Source organism: Sceloporus occidentalis, unplaced genomic scaffold, assembly GCF_023333645.1.
Source record: "Sceloporus occidentalis isolate IW3139 unplaced genomic scaffold, rSceOcc1.0.p SCAF_4, whole genome shotgun sequence".
In the NCBI taxonomy this organism is placed as follows: domain Eukaryota; kingdom Metazoa; phylum Chordata; class Lepidosauria; order Squamata; family Phrynosomatidae; genus Sceloporus; species Sceloporus occidentalis.
Window position 1 is genome coordinate 179,494,448 of NW_028316984.1, and position 22,198 is coordinate 179,516,645.

The following is a 22,198-nucleotide window of genomic DNA, read 5'->3' on the forward strand; positions in this document are numbered from 1 at the left end:
GTTTAAACCAGGTGTTTTTTATTTAGTTTTTTTCCCACTAATGTGTAGTACCATACCAATATACATTCTGTTCTCCATATCCACACACACACACACACACATGTATATGCACACACACATACACATCAAAAGGAAACCTTGATTTTCCATTTTATATAAGGGACACCATTTTACTATGCCATTGTACTGAATGGACTTGAGCATCCATGGATTTTGGTAACCATAGGGGATCCTGGATACAAACTCCAGTGGATACTAAGGTCCCACTATAGGACTAAATGAGAAAATGAAGTAGCAAAATGCACTTCTGATGTTATGGCCTATAGCTTAAATAATAATTGTTCTGTAAAAAAAAGTGCTCTTTTAAAGCAAATTGTTTCAATTGAACTTGTGTCAATTGAAGGACTTGTTTCTGAATGGCATTCCTTGCCCTATAAAATAAAGTGATTTAAAAGAAACAATTGACACTGGATACTGGTCTACCAATGAATAATTTCCAATAAACTGTTAAAGTTAAAATGTTTAAATTCAAACAGTCATTGTTGCTTCAGTGAGAGGATTAGAAAACAGTAATGATAGCCACATTTTTTTAAAAAAAGGAATAATCAATTTTTAAAAACAGGAGTTGTTGGGGTTTGGGGTTTTTTTCATATCATTTGGTTTAAATCAATGTTTAAATCTTGGTTTAAACCAACTTGGTTTTAACTAGCCAACTCTGATTTAGGAGCTTATCACATGGATTTTAAAACCGGCTCCAGCTGGGACACAGGATGGAGGCGGGGATTATCACATGCTAAATTGTTGTCTAATCACCATCTGCCATCAGCCTGGGTACCAGCCATGTTCTGCTAGCACTTTTGAGAAGCCGGAAAACCTCAGGCTTTGAAAAGTGCTTACAGAGTGTGTCTGGGACCTGGTTTGGACCTGGGCTGATGGCAGGTAGCAATTTGCCAGCGATTTAGCACTGTTCGACAGTGGAACAAACTCCCTCAGAGTGTAGTGGAGTCTCCTTCCCTGGAGGTCTTCAAACAGAGGCTGGATGGCCATCTGGTGGGGATGTTTTGATCTGGATTTCCTGCATGGCAGGGGGTTGGACTGGATGGCCCTTGCGGTCTCTTCCAACTCTATGATTCTATGGCCTGTTACAGACAGGCCAAAATAAAGCTGCTTTGAGTCACTTTGGAGATATGGTATTTCAATGATCTGCACTCTAGTCCTTAGAACTGGCGCGTGGCTTTGGTGTGGCTTTTGGACTCTTAGGACGCATGCATCATTGAAATACCATACCTCCAAAGTGACTCGAAGCAGCTTTATTTTGGCCTGTCTGTAACAGGCCTATGATTTTGTGACTTCCATCCACATCCCTGGGAGGCTAGAGCTGGTTTTAAAGTCCATGTGATAAAGTCTTTGATAATACCTACAGTTCCCAGGAAATCCTTTGGGATGAAGAAAATGTCATGTGGATCTCCAAAAGGGCCATGTTCTTCTTGACCTTTCAGCATCCTATCCAGACAATGCAGACCATTAGACCTGTGCCAGAATTGGCCAGTCCAAACATCAGTCTGATGGTCCTGGAGCAATCCCAGCCCAAAGGGGTCTTAATCCAGTCCAAACAGGCTGGATGTTCACAGTGGAGTTTCTAGGAAACTCTTTGGCAATAGCCAAAAGACTGTGTGCCTTGTACTTAACACCACCTTTGCATTCATTCCAAAATCCCCCACCACAGCTTCTGACATCAGAGGTGGTGCCTGGCCCCATGGATGTAGCCAGGTGCCCCATTTCCACCTTTACAGACCACAACAGAGGCCTTTGGGATGGACACAACAGTGGCAGCAGGTATGGGATGTGTGGCAGCAGTGGATCCATGGCACAGTAACTGAGTTTGTACATACGTGCCCTTTGCCATGCCAGACAAATCAGAACATGGGGCAGGATTTCATGGGCTTGGCCTGTGGTATCTTGCCCATATACTCAGGCCCAATTATAATCTGATGAGTCAACACATGGTTAAATCCCTTTGATTCAATGAATCTGCTCTAGTTAGGACTAACTCTGGGATTTAGGCGTATCTTTGTAAAAGACATGCTCCTGGCATTGATGAAAATTGCAAGAACTCATTTGTCAATATAGATCAACACAGCTGCCTACCTTTTTGGACTCTCCTTGGGGCATAGCTATAGGAACTGTCATGATGAGTGGTTACAATTCAGAATTTACCATTACACTGGGGCAGATGAGAGAGAATCTTTTCATGCTGTGATGTGAGGGTCATAGTTATTTTGACATTAATTAGTTCCAAACATCATGTTTTAACCATACATCTGGCCAAGGATGTCAAAAATTGTGATGTACTTGTACATGTTCCTTGAATCTTCCAAATAAATGTTTTTCAAGTGGAATTTTGACTTTGGTCTGTGCTGGTAATAGACAGGAAAAACCTGAGGCAATCGAGCTTGAAACTGAAAGCCCAAAATTGTGAGATTATTCCTGGAAAAAGGTATTGAAAGACAGACAACTAAATTCATCCAATTCATGTACAGAACTGATAGGGTGGACAAAACAGTACAGAGGCATGATTTTGTACCATTGTAGCACTTGTTAGAAAATAACCAGAAGGTTGCAGACTCATTAAGTTAGAACATAAAGAGCCAGCGTGTTGTAGTGATTTGACTGTTGGACTTGGACCAGGTTTGAATCCCTGCTCATCCATGGAAACCCAGAGTCATTCACACTTACTTTTTTGAACAAAGAGATTTGCATCTCCATGCCAATTCAGAACCGATTAAGAATCAGTTCAGTGTTTCTACTATGTTTACCATGATTGAATCTCTCCATGCCATTTTAACCCTGTTGCCTTTCACATTTGCCACCGTATCAATTTAAAATGGAGGTGACTCCATTTCCAAGAACAATGCAGCACAATCCAAATCAATTCAGCAGTATAGTCTACTAAAGATGCAGATCACTGCAGCTCTTTAAAAAAGAACGGCTAAAGGGTTTGGTGCCAAATGCACAAGTTTAAGTGAGCTTTTCGGCTGTTCCCACCCCTACAAACTGCATGTAGTGCAGTCAGAGCAAGTGTGAACTTCATGGAAATAAACCAGTTCCAAACTGGATTATTTTCATAGTGTGAATGGGGGCCCAGTTGGTAACCTGAGCAAGTCATACTGTCTCAGCCTCAGGCAATGGCAATCCTCCCTGTCTTGTAGTACTGTGTGTTCAAATTCTCCCAGTCCTTAGAAATTGAGAAACATATGGCTCTCTAGGCATTGCTGAACTCCAGTTCCCAGTCATGAGAAAGATGGAAGATCAAGGGCTTTCATGGCCAGCATCCGTAGTTTTTTGTGGGGTTTTCAGGCTATGTGGCCATGTTCTAGAAGACTAGTGTATCATCTTTCCAAAGAAAGTTGAGAGATGGAAGAACTGGCCACATAGCCCAAAAAACCCACCAAAAAAAAAAAAAACTAGAGATGGAGTTGGAAGGAACAACAAAAGTGCTCCAGTCCAGCCCCTGTCCAGTGCAGGAAATCCACAGCTTCACTGACATTTCTTCCTAATGTTTAGTTGAAATCTTTTTTTCTTGTAACCTGTCCTATCATTGAAGCAAAAGAAAACAAACTTGCTCCACCTTCTGTGTGACAGGCTTTCAGATATCTGGCTATGGCTATATCTCCTCTACATAATAGCTCATCAGCATCTAGTGGACCAAAGATTCCCCACTCCTCTCACGCTGCTTGATACTGGAATGTAACTTGAACTGTTTTTTGTCACCATCTTTTAAAAAAATGTTTTTAAAGAGAATTGATAACGGTTTAACAATGGCATTGCTACCAATTCAGTCAGCCCTCTATCCATGGATTCAGCATCCATGCATACAACCATCCACAGCTTGAAAATATTTCCCCAAAAAAAATAAAAAAAGAAAACCTGTATATAATGGGCCTTCAGCATCCACAGATTTTGGTATCCACAGGGGGTCCGGAAACCACACTTCAGTGGATGCCGTGGGCCCACTGTATAAATCTTTGTTCCTCAGGGTTTGCAGGGTTTTCATGCCATTTTAAAAACCTGTGAAAACTGTTTGTGAGACTAAAGTAGACTTGAAGGGTTCAGAACAGAGCAACAGTCCCCTCTCAAATGGTCTTCTGTTGTTGTTGTTGTTGTTGTTGTTGTTGTTGTTGTTGTTGTTGTTTTGGGGGGAATCCCGGAGGATAGCCAGCAAAATCAGCAAAATGCAGCAAAATGTTTTAAAAAGCAATGGCATGTGATCACTCTGATGTCAGAGAGCCACCAGCTCCCACTGTATAGTGTCCTGTGCCATCTTAAAAACTAAAAGGTTTTATTTGGCATAGACATCCATGGACATCAGTCATATATTTAAAGAATTGTTGCCTACCTTGGCCTTCAGACTTTGATTTATATGGGACTGGGTCATGCAATTCATAGGCAAGTAAGACAGGCAAACAGCAGGGGAAATAAATAAATAAAAAGCAAGCAAGAAAAAGCAAGCATGCAAGGAAGAATCCTGTGTATAATAATCAGTGCCAAAAAATGCAACATTTTGACATGTGGTTGAGCTGAGCTGCTGTCCGCACGCAATTGTACACTGACCTTTGCTTCCCCCATAACAGCTTTCAGAAATGTGGTAATAGATGGGATAATCCTGCAGTGAGGCAGTACTCCAGGAAAAATGGGCAGGAGAGTCCTAGCAGTCAGATAAGGAACAGATCTATTCTAGTAAAACCTAGTGTAAACTACAAAATACAAATAAATACAACCATTAAGGCTGTATCCACACTGCAGAAATAATCCCGTTTGACACTAATGACTTATATATACTGTTGGTTGAAAGGAAGCAATTTATTCAAGACCCAGCAAATGCAAATGAAAACCACCCAGGGTGAGGGGTTTCCCAGCAGACAATGGATCATTAATTAAATAGACACCCTGAGTCCTTGCCATTCAACAACAGAACAATACACAGGTTGACATGTAAATAGCTACCTCCCAACCAACAATATATATACCCCACTTTCTTCCATGCCAGCATTCTCTGAAGATGCCAGCCACAGCTTCTGGCAAAACATCAGGAACAAACTCTTCTAGAACACGACCTCATAACCCGAAAAACCCACAAAAAACCTAAGTATTTATGATTGTACAGTTGCTTTGCTATGAAACTCAGTAAGAAAGATGAATGGGGTGAATTCACCAATTGTATTATATTGTATTCTCCCACCTTTCTCCTTGTGCAGCATCCAAGGTGGTTTGTGTGTGTGTATGTGCCTTCAAGTTGCCTCTCAAATTATGGCAGCCCCATCATTTTCATAAAGTTTTCTAATGTGAGGAATACTCAGAGAAGATTTTGCCAGTTCCTTTCTCTGAAATATTCTCTACAGCACCTGGTATCTGTTGACAGTCTCCCAGCCAAGTACTAACCAGAGTTCATCCTGCTTAGCTTCTGAGATCAGATGGGATCTGGAGCCTTTAGGATATTTAAGCATTCCAAGGTGGCTTATACCTGATTAAATACACAGGGTATAGCTAAAAATATTGTTACAAATAGTTTTTGTGGGCTTTTTCGGGCCATGTGGCCATGTTCTAGAAGAGTTTATTGCTGGTGTTTTGCCAGCATATGTGGCTGGCATCTTCAGAGCATTCTCTGAAGATGCCAGCCACAGAGGAGAAACGTCAGGAATAAACATGGCCACATAGACCCCCCCCCCAAAGAAAAACCCCACAAAAACCTATGGATGCTGACCATGAAAGCCTTTGACTTTGCATTGTTACAGATGTTTAAAAATGTTTGTATATTTTAAATGTAAAATGTTTAAAGTGTGTAATGTTTACATTAATGTTTAGAAATGTTTAAACAAATGTAATTAAAAAACAAATGTTTAAAAAACAATTGAACAACAATTCTGCTAAAGATACAATATTTAAAAAATATAAAACACAATTATAGCATGGCAACAAGGGGGGGGGGAGATAAATGTGCACCCCAATTAAAAGCCTTTTCTGCCACACAAATTACAGCTGGCCTTTCGTATTCACAGATTCTGCATCCGCGATTAAACCATCCATGCCTCCATTTTTTTTAATTCCAAAAAGCAAACTTTGGGCCTGAACAAACAGGCCAAAATAAAGCTGCTTCGGGTCACTTTGGAAATATGCTGTTTAAATGGTGCTTGCGTCTTAAGAGGCCAGAAGCCGCACCAAAGCCATGCTCCAGTCTTAAGGCGCTCCAGTCCTATTGCTTTGGCGCAGCATCTGGCCTCTTAAGATGTGTTTGTCATTTAAACAGCATACTTCCAAAGTGGCCCTTTGATTTTACTACAATATTGTATGTAATGGGACTTGAACTTCCATGGATTTTGGTATCCACGGGGGGCCCTGGATACCAAGAGCCTGTTGTATAAGCCAAAGTCCTGCTCTAATAAGAAAGTCTTTGCCTGGCAGCAGAGAGGGCCAGCCATGGAAGGGAATTCCACAACCTGAGAGCAGCCACCAAGAAGATTCTCACCCAAATGCCTATGATGGTTAATGAATGGAGAGAAAGCTTTCCCCAAAGATCTTCAAACTCAGGCAGGCTCATAGAGACATGGTGGGCCCATACAAACAGGCCAAAATAAAGCTGCTTCAGATCACTTTGGAGGTATGGTGTTTAAATAATGCATGCGTCCTAAGAGTCCAGAAGCCACACCAAAGCCACGCTTGTCCTTAGGACTGGAGCATGGCTTTGCCATGGCTTCTGGACTATTAGGACGCGTGCATCATTTGAACAACATACCTCCAAAGTGACCTGAAGCAGCTTTATTTTGGCCTGTCTGTATGGGACCGCTATTTCAGATGCTAAAATAGTCAGTTGGAAAAGCAAAAAATATTCCAAAGGGTGGCCAGTTCTTCCCCTTGGTTTGCTGTTATTTTAAACTGGAACCTCAGATGAATTTTTATGTCTCGCAGGATTTGAGACATGCAGCCTAGGAGATCCTGGGAGCTGTCATTTGTCCAAGCTATAGAGATAAGCCACCCACCATGGGACTAAAATGATGTTACGGCAGGAACTCTCCACTTGACTTTGGATGCTTTTTGTGGTGTGTTATTTTAAACAAAGCTAACCTTGCATCTCAGCTGGTGCTGAGCTAATGTGCAAGAATTAGATTGGCAATTACTTTTTGTCATCCTGTTTTGTTCTGGAAAAAAAATATCCCATTTCATTTGTATTCTACTTGGCACTTACAAGATAAACACACAAAGGAAAAGACCTTCCATCTGTGAAGAGCAACGTAGGAAAGACAAATGTTAAATGTAAGGAAATATCTGTTTGCTTGTATAGAAAGAAGAAAAAAGGCAGGTGAAAAAAGGTTTTCATAAAAGTAGATCTTAACAGCCCTTGACCTTCATTCTGTTCAAACAACTGGAGATATGTTTAAAAATACATTGATGGTTTTTTCAGTGGTATTAATGTTTGAGAGAACATATCTTTAATCCTATATATTAATCATAGCTTGGTAAAGTCACATTTTTAGATTATAAAACTCAAAATCTCCCAACAGTCAGGAACCCGGATTCCATGCTACAGAAATAATCCAGGGTGACACCACTTTAACTGCCATGGCTCAGTGCTATAGAATTCTGGTAACTGTAGTTTTGGGAGACATTTAGCCTTCTCTGTCAGAGAGCTCTGGTACCACAACAAACTACAGCTTCCAGGATTCCATAGGATGTAGCCATGACAGTTAAAGCTGTATCAAATTGCATTAATTCTGCAATGTGGCAGCAGCCTCTGTCTTTCAACATAATGAAGACACAGGAAGGGGCTATTTTCAGAAATGGAAGTGACAATTGTCATGGACTGGAGTTATACCTTTGTTATACCTTAGGGTCACCAAAAGTCAAAAATGACTTGAAGAAACACAACACACACAGGACACATACAGTCCCCAGGGGCCTGCAGGTATTAATTGTTCCAAAATGCTCCCAGAAGCCCTTTGGGGTGTGGAGGATATTTCCAGCAGATTTGCACATTTTAAAAAAATGCCCTGAAATTTTTTAATTTTTTTAAAACAAATTAATTTTTATTATACAGTACATAATTCAAATTATACAATTCACATTTCATAATATGCTTTTCTCCCCTCTCCCCCTCCCAAAAATAGCATTGAGGGAAATACATTCCAATCAAGTTAATCATTATCGGAGATGTGGAAAATATCATTAATTATATTTGTTTACTTCTTCATACCTCATTTTACCTTCCACTTTCTTAATCACAATTTCCCATTTATCTTTCCATGATTCTTTATTACTTTCCCCAATATATTTAAGTCCTCTTTCCCTAAGGAAATCAAATAATATGTATTTTTTATATATTTAAACAAATAAGACTTATTCCAATTTGATTTGTTTTTCCATCCATAAGCAATCACTCCATGAGCAGCTTTTAGAAATTGTTTTATTACATATCTTTGATTACTATTTAATCTTAATTCCCCTAAATTGAGAGTTAGACAACTTTCTTTGCTGAATTGTATCTCTATCCCAATTATTATATTTATCTATTTCTTACCCTCTGTCCAAAATTCTTGAACAAATGGGCATTCCCACCACATGTGTATGTAAATTCTCTTAGCTACGCATCCATGCCAACATTTTGATTGAAATTTATCCTTTATAAAATAAATAAAAAAAAAAAATGCTAATTGATGTGGCGTCCTGTACCATTCATTGTCCAATCATTTTCATTTGTTGTTCTTTTACATTTGTATTTTTAATATTAACAATTTCTTGTAGCCAAATTTTAATATTGTCTGTATCAATCAATAAGTCTTTTCCCCAGTTCATTGTCAGTGCCTCTACCATTCTGAATTGGGTTGTTCGCATAAAATGTCCTGAAATGACCTAGGGGATGTGGATCGAAATTTCCATCATGTTTTGGGGCCACCTTATCCAATTTAGGCCCAAGTGAAGCCTTTTTTGAAATGGAAAGTGACTTTTACTCACTTTTGGTTGTTTAAAAAAAGACCTCTCCTGAGCCTAAAATGGCACAGACTGGCCCAAAAATGTGGTGAAAATGCCACTTGTTCTCTGAATATAGGCAGCGTAGTGTAGTGATTTGAGAGTTGGACTATGATTCTAGAGACCATGGTTCGAATCCTGACTTGGGAATTTATCACACAAAGGAGATCAGGAGTTTATCCCATGAATATCCTGGAAAAATCACGTAATTACGTGAAACAATTTCACACAATATCGCACAAAACCCACCATTAAAGTGGTCACAAAGAAGCATTAACACACATCTTTTTACTTACAGGATTTCAGTGACAATGCATTTCCGATATTGCTTTATTTGCGCAATTGCATGTGATAATCATTTGCACAATTACTCACCATTTCTACTTTATTTGCGGGATGTCTTAAATACACTCTAATCTCTTTCTAATGCCAAATTAGCCCCAGTGTGATAAACTCCTTGGCCATGTAAACCCTCAGCCTCAGAGAATGGGAATGGCAAACCCTCTCTGAAGAAACTTGCCAAGAAAACCTCATGATAGGTTTACCTATCGTGTGTGTGTGTAGATGGATAGACAGACAGTCAGGAATCTCTGCAGCATGAGGACTGCAGTCCTCCAGGTCTCCTAGGGAGTTAATGCAGCCCCTAGCCTTCTATGGTTATCTATCCCTGTGCTAGGCATTCCCAGCTGTGGCTACCCAGCTTCAGCAAGGCAGCTCTTGTGTACACATGTTTATATGACTGAGATGTCCAATCCAATTTTTCCCTCATAAGCACCTATTCACACCTGGTGATTGAGTTTATCTGAGATGCCCTGAACTCATGCTGACAAGGGTCATGTTGTGATTTTGCACCATAAGCAACTCAAGACACATTTCCTGTGCTGCTCCAAAGCTGCATGTGACCACTGGAGTGTGTGATGGTTTCATAAATTTGTCCCTCTGTTTAATGTCTTCTTCATCTGCAAAGGGATGGCATTGCAAATGGCTGTGACTGTTTACATGCTTGGGTAAACTGTTTACTCGAGGGAGATGAGATGCAAACGAGCAGAAGAATCCTGTGCAGTTGTTGTTCACTTTTTAAACTGAGGAATAATTTACTGAGTAGGGTTAAAAAACACATTTGAAAGGTCAGATGAAGGCTTCCAAGAACACAGCAGGGGGATTACACTCACATATCTAAAAGATGAATACAAAGAAAACACAGTAAATATCATTTAATAGGTGGCATAGCTAAATCAGAGCACGAAACCCTTTGGGGAAGAGGGATTACTGCTCCCAGAATTCCCCAGTGGCCATGCTGGCAGGATTTGGAGAGCTGTAGTTCCAAAAAGTGACATTTCTGAGTGCTGTGCTAAATACAGTTGGCCTTCCATATCCATGGATTATGCATCGCGGATTCCACCATTGACGGCTTGAAAATATTCAACAATTAAAAGTATAGAAAAGAATAGAATAGAATCATAGAGCTGGAAAAGACCACAATGATCATCCAGTCCAACCCCTGCCATGCAGAAATACACAATCAAAGAACTCCTGACAGATGGCCATCCAATTTAAAACCCTCCAAAGAAGGAGACTACACTACACTACAAGGCAGTGTATTCCACTATCAAACATCTCTTACCATCATGAAGTTCTTCCTAATGTTTAGATGGAACCTCTTTCCTGTAGTTTGAATCCATTGCTCCATGTCCTAGGAGATTATCATATTGGCTTTATGCTGTCATTTTCCCGACCGGATAAACACGTTTTTAAGTTCAAATATGGATCTTACCACATTCTCCCATCTGTAGCCCATTTGCAGCCCTTCTGTGACCCAGGCTTTTCAAGGATGGGAAAATCTCCCACACAACAAAAAGAAAGAAAGGCGATACACACTGAGCTTGCCAGATTCTCTTGCCCTCCAATTAACCCACCCATTCTTATTCTACTCCAATCCTGACACACTTGTAGAAAATCCAGTTTTTCCTAAAACTGCAGAGTAAAAAGTGAGTTTTTAAAATTCATATTAAAGCCTAAAAGAAGCACTTTCACTGTGAAATAGGTCATACATCATGTGTTCCAACACAACTGGAAACAAAGTGAGTATAAATTTTTTTCACCTGTGCAGACAACTCCTGAGTCTACTAGGAAGGACAAGATTCTACCTCTCTTTGCCTCTTCCCCACTGCTGAGTTAACTGAGTGCAAATTACTTTTGCACTTTTTATTCAGTTTGCACCAATTAAAGTAAGCTGAGGACAAAAGAGAAGGAGAAGAGAGAAACTAGGACATTTTAAATGCAGTTGAAAAGCTGAAATGCATCTGAAACAGTGGACTGATAAAGTCATCAAGATTGTCCCTACCAAATCAGGACAGTTGGAGGGCATGAAAGAGAGACTGGAAATTGTACACACCTTGAACTGTTGTGCTGTTTAGCATTCCTGGAGTAACTTGGCCTGTCCTCTTTTTTCTGAATGGGTAAATGGTCTTTCTAAATGCTCAATTGAAATTTTAAGTTACTGCAATGCTAAAAATTTGGGGACTTTTCACTGAGGAAGATTCTAATTGAGGATCAATAGCCTCATTTCTCCCCTCCTTGTCACCATATCCCTGCCCCACATTCTGTAGAGGGAGGTATTTTAAAGGTGGGTTTTTTAAAAAAAAGTAAAAATGCAGTGTTTGGGAATTGGGTGCAGTTCTTGGGTCCACTCCTTCCTTAGAAGGAAAAGCAAACAGCAGCCAAGTATTGTGCAGCAAATTATATGCATGGTTAAGTATAGAGAGTAGGGTGGAGGAGAAAAAGAGGTTAATCTTCTGTATTTCATCTCTGGTCAAGGGTAGGCATTTCATCCGGTGCAGTATATTATATGGTATAAGGGTAAGAAATGTTGGCATTACTATGATTCTGTCATCTGCACAGTACTCTGTAGCCTTCCCCATGCTTTGTATCCATCCTATCTAGTGTGTTTTATAGCTCACATTGATTCCAACCATCTCTTTCTCTGCCTGTCATTTTTTAAGTGCCTGCTTTGACCGCATTGTAAGGCAGAGGCAGACATATCTGCAAAGGAGGCCCATAGTGCTGTGAGCACACTGTGAATTTTGAGATTTCTTTTTGGTCAACGTTGGTGTGTTGCATAGCAGCAAATGGAAAGTTGCTCTGATGCAGCAGGACAGGATCAAAATTCAAAATGACCTGAATAGACTAGAAAGCTGGGCCACAGCTAACAAAATGAACTTCAACAGGGAGAAATGTAAAGTACTGCGCTTAGGGCAAAAAAATGAAATGCACAGATATAGGATGGGGGATACCTGGCTTAAGGAGACAACATGTGAAAGGGATCTAGGAGTCCAAGTAGACCACAAGTTGAACATGAGTCAACAGTGCGATGCGGCAGCTAACAAGGCCAATGCGATTTTAGGCTGCATCAATAGAAGTATAGTGTCTAGATCAAGGGAAGTAATAGTGCCACTATATTCTGCTCTGGTCAGGCCCCACCTGGAATATTATGTCCAGTTCTGGGCGCCACAAAAAGGACATTGAGAAACTGGAACGTGTCCAAAGGAGGGTGACTAAAATGGTGAAAGGTCGAAACCATGCCCTATGAGGAACGCCTTAGGGAGCTGGGTATGTTTAGCCTGGAGAAAAGAAGGTTAAGAGGTGATATGATAGCCCTATTTAAATATTTGAAGGGATGTCATATTGAGGAGGGAGCAAGCTTGTTTTCTGCTGCTCCAGAGACTAGGACCCGGAGCAATGGATGCAAGCTGCAGGAAAAGAGATTCAACATTAGGAGGAATTTCCTGACAGTAAGGGCTGTTCGACAGTGGAACATGCTTCCTAGGAGTGTAGTGGAGTCTCCCTCCTTGGAGATCTTCAAACGGAGGCTGGATGGCCATCTGTCGGGGATGCTTTGATCTGGATTTCCTGCACGGCAGGTGGTTGGACTGGATGGCCCTTGCGGTCTCTTCCAACTCTATGATTCTACGATTCTATGGATTTCCTGCATGGCAGGGGGTTGGACTGGATGGCCCTTGCGGTCTCTTCCAACTCTATGATTATATGATTCTATGACTTTTTCAGCTTTTTTTAAAATGTGCCTGCTTCTCTCTCCTACTAGTAGTTTCCTCCTTTGCCCATGGGTTACCTCAATTGCTGCAAACAGAGGGTGCATCTACACTGGCCAAATAAAATAGCCTCACCAATTTTCAACTGCCCAAATGATCTATGGGATGATTGGGGATAAATCCAGGCCTCAGGGCTTTAATCCAGAGGGGCAAAAGTGGGTATTTATCCCAGTTGTGAGCAGAAAATCCAGATACTCACATGAGTGTGTGAACTGCACTCCATAGCAACATCGGTGTGAGGTGAGGGGGAAAAGTGAGGGGGGGGGGCAGAGAAAAAATCTGGAGTGGACACAACCATGTGGTCACACATACTGTGAGTTGTTTGACCAAAGTGTGTTCGGTGTGAACAGTTCTCCCAAACTCATCTTGGTGTGTGCAGACAAGCCTGTGGTGGCTGCAAATCAGGGTAACCCAAAAATAAACACATGCCATCATTTCAGGATAAAATGGAACCGCCTGCATTCCTTTGATTGATACAGAGTGATCTGAATTGATTTGGAAGCTTATTCACACTGAAGACTATGTGGATTGATGTGGATCCTTCAGGAAACCGGTATCAAATATCCCAGGTTAAGTGAGTTTTTTGATAGCCCCCTTCCCCAAAAAAAGTGCACTGAGTGCATTCAGGGCATGTGTGAACATTAAGGATTTAACCCGGATTCATCCCAGATTATTTTTGTAGTGTGAATGGGGCTAGTAGAATTGCTCCCTTTCCTATAGATTCAGGCAAAAATCAAAACTGCTGTAGCCTTTCCTAGGTTACTGTTCTTCGTCATTAATAACTTTTGCCATCTTGATCATGTTGTGATGATGCTTGGCCACACATGCCTTAAAGACTAGTTTCATCTTTGAAATGTTGAAAGTATGCCATTTTAAGTAGAGAAACCATGGAATTTATGTACTAATTTTAGGAAAATCTAAAACCCAGTAGAAAAACCAAGATTAATAAATAAAAGAATCTGTGTGTATGCCTGCATGTACACAGCATGATTAGCCACAGAGATATTATATAATACATCATTATAAAATCAATGTGTCTTTATCAGACCAGCTCAAAATGACATCTTTCTCTCAGATCCACTGTCACTGCTTGAGCTCAGTGCTTACATGCACTCCCTTCTTCCCAATGAATGTTGTAGATCAGGTCAAATCCCAGTTTCCCCATAACAGAACACTGTCAGACTAACCTACTTCACAGTGTTGTTGCTAGGATAAAAACACAGGTGGGTGGACGGAGGAAGAAAAATATTTTATAATACTTTTAGTTCCAGGAGGTAAATGAAATGATAAGTTTATAATACATGGTTTTCATAAGAAATCCGTGCATTCCAGTAGCCTTTTAGAATGTCTCGGGGCACAATCCTGTACACATTTACCTGGGAGTAAGTCCCAGTGAATTCATTGGGGTTGACTTCAGAGCAGATATGTATGTGATTGTTTTGTTAATGTAAATGGAACACTGCCTTGCAGGGAGAAAAACCTCTCCTATTGTTGGCCCCACCTGCAAGTTACAGAGGTGTTTTTTTCCCTATGACACAGCTCTGGCACACATGCATGCAGATGTACATGGAGAGAGAGAGAGAGAGAGAGAGAGAGAGAATAGAAATGGAGTGGAGAAAAGAAAAGAAGTAAGATTTATGCAAATTTCAAAATCAAACAAAAAATCAAACAAAAATCAGAAGTGAAGGGAAGAGAAAAATATTTTTAAATTAAGAATGCTTGTCTGAAATATTGAATTTATTATAAGGAACAGAGGTGGAAGGGGAAACTAAAATAAATCCAAGGAGGAGACCCAGTACATCTCTTAGATCGAGAGAAATCACAGTTCTGAAGATTCAAAGTTTAAGATCTTTTCAAGTTTATGATTCAAATGGTTTGGGGCATCAGACTGTAGCCTACCAGTATTGGTCAAACTCATGCTAGTCTTCAGGCAGAGATCCAACAAGAAGTGGTCACTAGCAGTAACAGAGTATATCCTCGACTATAAGTGAACCTCATGTACAAGCTGAACCTCATGTGTAAGGTTTGGGGGCCAAAATTATAGATTTTGATGTGACCACTGGATAAATCAAGGGTAAAAGTTAAGAGCATGTAACAAAGAATGTAAAAGATGAAGCGAAGAAAATCAATGCCCAAAAACTTGTAAAATTCTAGCAGTCATAACTGTTTTTGCTCATACTAAAGTCTGCATGCATGAGAGAATAGAGAGGGGTCAGTGCTTCCAGGACAGATTACACTCTTGCCTTTCAGCAGAGGATGGTTCTTTTTTTATATAAGAGTTGAAGTGCAGTACCTACATTGACCTATGGATAAGTCAACTCAGTTTGTTTTGGGTCAATTTTTTCAATTAAAATTTCTAGACATATACATTAATATATATAATAGTCAAAATTGTAGCCCATTGATTCTAAAAATGTAAGGTGGGACCCCCACTGTTTGGGAGAGTTGCTCAACTGATGTGCAAAGCCTGGAGACCTTGATCTGTCCTCTTCCACTTCCCAAACAATTTTTTTTTCTCCTGGAGGGGAAGAGAAAGTTAAGGAGGATGCTTGGAGCCACTGCCTGAGGAAGAAGGAGGAGGGGGAAGAGAACTATTTCCTTATAAAATGTTAAAAATGAATATACATGAATGTGTGAATGAAAATTTGCACACTAAACAAACAAATTATTTTTATTCATATGCTCTGTTGAGTGGGAGGGGTGTGACATCCACATGTAGAAGTAAAGGGGGTCATAAGTGCAAAAAGGATGAGAACCACTACTGTAGCTGGAAGCATATGGCACTATAACAAGGCTGGTGTAGGCCATGGTGACAGGGAGAAAAAGGTTACAGACACAGTAGCATGAAAGAAAGAAGGCTGTTTTGAACTGGAACTGGCTGCAAGTTCAGGCCTACACAAGACTTCATTTGGTACCCAAAAGTGACACACATCACTGCTATAAGATAAGGTTTATTGGCAGTACCAGAGATGCAGGAGGTGGCCTACAGCAGTGTTTCTCAGGCTGTCTGATGCAAGGGACAAAACATCATCATTAATAATAATAATAATAATAATTTGTATTCCGCTTAATCTTGAGGAATCCAAGGGGATTACAGCAGTAAAACTAGATACAGTTAAAAGAGAAATGCATTAAAAATTCCAAGTTCCCCACCCCTCCCCCCTGTCATAAAAACATAATTAAACACTAAAAAGAGATTAAACCAAGAAGAAAAGGGGCTGGCACATTGTTTGTGCTCATTATCTATAATTGCATTTTTGCTTTCCTGGAAACTCAGCAGGGACTGGCAGCCAATAGTTCAGGGACTGGCACAAGTCCAGAAACCACCAATCAGAGTAGCATTTGACTACAGCAGACAAAGCATTCCAGTCCTTTAATTGATAGGTTCTGGTACCCTGAACAACAACCCACACTGCACATCCTCACATCTGGATAATGGGTCCCCTGGGCTGGGAGGCACCCTATTCACTGGCAGGGAAAGGCAACCAGAAGATGTAACCCCAAGATTGTACAAGGCAGAACCAGAGATAATTGAACTATGCAGATGTGAACTTTCTCCCATACTAATAGCTATCAAAACAGTACAAACAAGCTGACAAGTTTGTACACTTGGGCTGTTCCCTGACTGAAAGAGCTCTCAAGCATCTGGTATTCCTGACTGGGCAGACTAAAGCATACATTCTGCAGCAGTGCCTACCAAATACAAAATAACAATTTCATGCCAGTGAACAGCTGTTAACATTTGACTTCATGGTCCCGTGCAAAAAGGAAGACAGGATATTGTTGTTTGTTTGTTTGTTTGTTTGTTCATTTGTTTGTTCAATACATATCCTGCTTTTTTCCTGGCATGGGATCCCAAACAGCTTAAAATAATTTAAAATTAGTTTAGCTAAAATCTTATTTTACAAAAGTTTTTTAAAAACAACAACAACAACAACGATTCTACTGAAAAGTGCATGGTTAAAAACAGTTTAAGTACTTTACAACATAATTGAAAATAAAGGATATTTTCAGGATAGAATATAGGATAGAAATTAGATAATAAAGGATTATTAAATTAAATTAGATTAGATTAATGATACAGGATAGAAATTAAAGAAAAAAGAATAAAATTTGAACAGGATGCTAACAAAGATTGTAGAAGCTATCTGCTGGTGGCAGGGGGCAACCCTCTTAATACTGGTAATGGAGAAATAGGCTGCTTAAAGGGAGTAAATTTCATCTGCTTTCCCTTGGCACCACAACGCAAGCCTGGGAAAAGGGCAATGGCTCAAGTTGGGTCCTAACTGGGTACCAGCCTGTTAAGTTTCCACTTCCTCTCTACCAATATGATTTCTTTGTTGTCTCACTGAACAACAGCCTGAGCTATATTTCCTCCTTCAGTGGTTAACAACTTTTCATTCTCCATTTGTTTTGGATTTCAGCTCCCAGAAGCCCCAGTCCACTTTTGCAAGAGTCAGAAAAAATGGGAGCTGATGTCCAAATTATCTGGAGGACCAAAGACTGGGAACCACAGTTTGGCTGCCATGTTTCATTTCTTTAACAAGCCTGGCTGCAACACTTGTGTTGATGCTGTCTGACTTCCCCAGCCACTGTGGGAAGGTATAGTTATGTACTAAATAATGAACTCATTAATAACGGGAACATATAAAGGGCAAGAGAGCCAGCATGGTGTAGTGGTCTAAGCAATGGACTAAAACTCTGGAGACCAGGGTTGGCATCTCAAGTCATACTCTCTCAGCCTCAGAAGAAGACAAAGGCAAACTCACTCTGAACAAACCTTGCCAAGAAAACTCAGTGACAGGTTCACCAGGTGACAGAGTGTCTTGGAGGTATTACGGAAATCAGAACAAACTAATAGTATTAAATGTTGCCAAGAAAAAACCAAAAGTTGGAAATGGCTTGAAGGTACACAGCAACAAATATTGAAGGGGTTTCTTGATGGCTGCTCCTAGACTGAAAAATACCCTTCCAAAGGAGTCTAGTCTAGTCCCTTTAATCTGTCCCTCTAGCAGGCAGAAAACTTATAATGTTTTAGTCATTGCTTTTGTCAATAACATTGGATTGCTGTTACACTTACCAGATTAAAAATGGGAGAAGGTTCCTTTACTTTTAACGGTTGTGTAGAAGAGGGAATTTCCACAGATACTGTTTGTCACACATCCAGGTAACAAGCAACATCTCCCCAAATTTTCTCTTCTACAATAACCATCAAAGGTAGAGTAGTTTTCTCCAGTTTTCAAAGTGTCAGTTGCATTATAACACTTACTAGTTTATTACATTAACACTTCGTAATCTTCAGAACATCTTGCAGTTCTTTAGCTTCCGTACAATCCTACAAGATCAGTCTAAGAGTGAATAAGTTGCCCAAAAGACACACAGTATGAAATCCTTGAGCAGTGAAACCCAGCACTATTATCAGCCCCACTTTGGCTTCATAAGTAGAAGAAGCGAGATGTTTTTCATGCATACATACTAATTTCTTGTAGTGGACCTAGCTAAATTTTTGTTTTGTTTTGTTTTCTGTAATATCTCCAAGACATAGCCACGTTAGGCTGGAATATTAATATGCAAAGGGATCTGGTAGCTCCTTTGAGACTAACTGTGTTACAACTTCTTTCATTCTTTCATCCCTTTGCACCTGTCAATGTAGTTTGTCTTTTTCTTTGCTTCTTCTAAATCCTTCTGTTTGCAAACTGATGTCCAGCACATGGTTTACATTGCGTATTTAACTTCAGCAAATTATGATGAGTAGTTGTCTAAAGCCATTCTTTTTTAAAATTATTTTTCAGCACTGAAACAGCTTCCATCATGGATGAAAATGGTACAGCCCTTTACAGTGTTACAGCCAGCTGGAAATCTGAGATGACTCAGTCCATGCCATTAAACACAACAACAAACAACTCCTGCCTTTGGCCAAAAGAATGGCAGTGGCTATTAGATATCCAACCAGTATTCCTCTGGTTTCTTGCTGTCGTGGGAGCAGTTGAGAACCTGTTTGTCCTCAGCGTGTTGTGCTTCCACAAGAGCCGTTGCACGGTGGCTGAAATTTACTTAGCAAACTTAGCTGCATCTGACCTTCTGTTACTCTGTGGTTTACCTTTCTGGGCAGTCAATATAACCAGTAATTTTCAATGGCCATTTGGACTCCCCCTTTGTAAAGCCATTAACACCATCCTGTATATGAACTTATACTCTAGCATTTACTTCTTGGTAATGGTGAGCATTGATCGCTACTTGGCCTTAGTGAAAACCATGTCACTTGGGCGTATGCGCCGACCATGGTGTGCCAAATTAAACTGCTTCATCATTTGGGTCTCTGCACTATTCCTATGTTCTCCTGCTCTGATATTCAGGTCCCTAAAATATGTGCCTGAGTATAACATCACAGCATGCATGCTGGATTACCCATCCTTGGACCAGTGGGTAGTGATTACAAACACTTTACTTAACACAGTGGGCTTTTTGATGCCCCTCTGTGTCATCATCTACTGTACGATTCAGATCATCCAAGCTTTACAAAAAAATGAATTCCAAAATATCAAAGCTATTCAGACTGAGAAAAAAGCCACCATCCTGGTCCTTTCAGTCCTTTTACTATTTATCATCTGCTGGCTCCCTTTTCAGATCACCACATTCTTGGAGACATTAAGACAAATAGATATTCTTCCAGGTTGTGCCAATGAGCAAGCCCTTGATGTGGCTACACAGATTGCTACCTATTGCAGTTTCAGCAACAGCTGCCTTAACCCAATAGTGTATGTCCTTGTGGGAAAACACTTCCGAAAAAAATCGAAAGAACTCTACAGTAGGATGATACGTCGGAGACCCAGCGCAGCACCATCTGTCCAAATAATGACTACCATGGAAACTATTCGGATGTCCTTCTCAGTGGAAAATCACAGGAAAAAGTCTGCTGTTAACTTGCCACGATAGCATCATTTGCATATTTCTGTTGAAAAAGGCAAAACTTTACATGTAGCAGTGGGTTGTAGATGTTTCCCCCACTTTGAAGAAAGTGGACTCATGCATTGCTGCTGAAATTTGGGGGAATCTCACATGAGTTGTAAAGTTTGCAAAGGCCAGGGGTGGGCAGAAAGTAGATCTGGATCAATTTGTTAATCTGTGGGTGCTTTGCAGTACATTGGCAAGGGTTTCTGCATTCCAGTTTTTATCAAATGCAGAATCAAACTGATTCCAACTCTGAGAATTATACTGCTAAGATGAAGAACGTTTGAGATAATCAGGCATAGATTTTGTGTGAAAAAAAATGTGAGTTCTCCTATGTTATGGTACTCAAAAATGAGTCTTGAGCTTACACATTAAATGTGTGTCTTTTGCACCAGAGTGCAGGTTCTGGTAAAAAAAAAAAAGTTAATCCAGCAACACTTGCCCCCAGTGCTTCAGAAGTTGAGTCTAAGAACATCTGGGAGCCCATAGGGCCTCTAGTCTTGCTTTATATGAAGATGGAGAAAAGAAGAAGTATATAAATCAGGAATATAAAATATCATATTCTCTTGGTTGTAAAGCAAAATATCTCCTTTACTCCAAAATAGGCCAGTACATTCATAAATCTAAAGTAGGTATATAGTGGACCCTTCCCATATACAGGGGTTTGGTTTCACCATCACTGCATGGATGAGAAAAACATAAGATGGTCATGCCCCATATTATTCAATATGTGCATGTCTGCATCAGTATGTCCATAGGTACATGCTGCCATTGAATAATATGGACCATGGTGATCCACAAATGTTTGAATTCATAGATTGCTAGCTCACCAATGAGGCAAGCCCATTGTACACACAAAGACAAATATAAGAGCATGTATTGTGGTGGATTATAAAATATATTTTCTATAAAATAAACTTCTAGAATTATAAGTCAAGCATCCACTTTATTTATGGAGTAGATTGGGAGAAAGCCCATTGCTTCAGGCAGAGAACAAACAAGTAAAATAGCTATATATACTGAACTCTTAATCAAAGAAGCTCAGGGCCCTATCACAGTGTTTAATTATAGCACTAATACTCCACTTCAACTACCATGGTTGCATCCTGTGGAATGCAGGGCATTGTAATTTGATGCATCACCAGAGATGTCTAGCTAAGGTCTACTCTGCACTGCAGAAGTAATGCAGTTTGACACCACTTTAACTGGCATGGCTCAATGCTGTGGCATCAGAGCTCTCTGACAGACAAGGCTAAATGTGTCACAAAACTACAGCTCCCAGAATTCCATATCATTGAGCTATGGCCTTTATAGTGCTGTCAGAGTGCATTATTTTTGTAGTGCAAATTAGACCCAAGACTTCTAAATAGCCCTGCCTACACTGCAAATCCCAGGACTCCAAAGGATAGAACCATGGCAATTAAAGTGGAATCATAGCCCTATGACTGTGCAGTATGTTAAGACCTTGAGCTAAGGTCCTACATCAGTGTTTGCTTTTTTTACTTTATTTTTTATCACAATGTAGTAACTTAAAAACAAAGAGTCTTACATTTTGTTGCTCTATATTTAACATATATTGTATAATGATATTTCTTGTTACAAATAAACCACAGTCTCTATAAATCCTGTTTCTGTTTCTGGGCTTCCTATTATCTCTGGTTTGTGTGACTTGGATCTTTACCATTATCCACTTCTATTTTTCCTATACTTTATTATGTATAGCCTCAGGTTATTATTGATTTCTTAATTTTGTTGAGATTTTTGTATGGTTTATGTAATATACAATTTATTGTAATAGCCAAAAAGAGTATACATGGGATATTAGTAGCAGTGGTAGTAGTAGATGCATATTTATTTACATAATGCCTTTTTCCTAGCCTGGAACTCAAGGCTTTGTACAAAAATTAAAGTGAGTACAGCTACAAAAGTTAAAAAATATAGGTCGAAATCCTGCATCTTCAAGTGTAGCTTTTAATGAGACTGACTCTATTATCAGGGACCACAAAGTTGAGTCTTGAGTTTGAAGGAGGTGGAGAAAAAGTTTGGAAAACAACAGAGCCTGGAGAGAAGAAGCAAAGAGAGAAAGGAAAAAGGGGAAAGAGGGAGGTAGAGAGGGAAGT

General features: G+C 40.0%; 1 protein-coding gene across 2 annotated transcripts in view; it reads left to right on the forward strand.

Annotated features, from left to right (window-relative positions):
- Window positions 1–21,665, forward strand: part of BDKRB2 (bradykinin receptor B2) — a 38,829-nt gene extending 17,164 nt beyond the window's left edge. For both annotated transcript variants that reach the window (XM_089523607.1, XM_089523609.1), the window contains exon 2: window positions 18,920–21,665. In XM_089523607.1, coding sequence (XP_089379733.1) covers window positions 18,939–20,063 — 1,125 coding nt within the window. In that variant the 5' untranslated portion in view covers window positions 18,920–18,938 and the 3' untranslated portion in view covers window positions 20,064–21,665. The remainder of the gene's footprint in view (window positions 1–18,919) is intronic.
- Window positions 21,666–22,198: the final 533 nt, after the last annotated feature.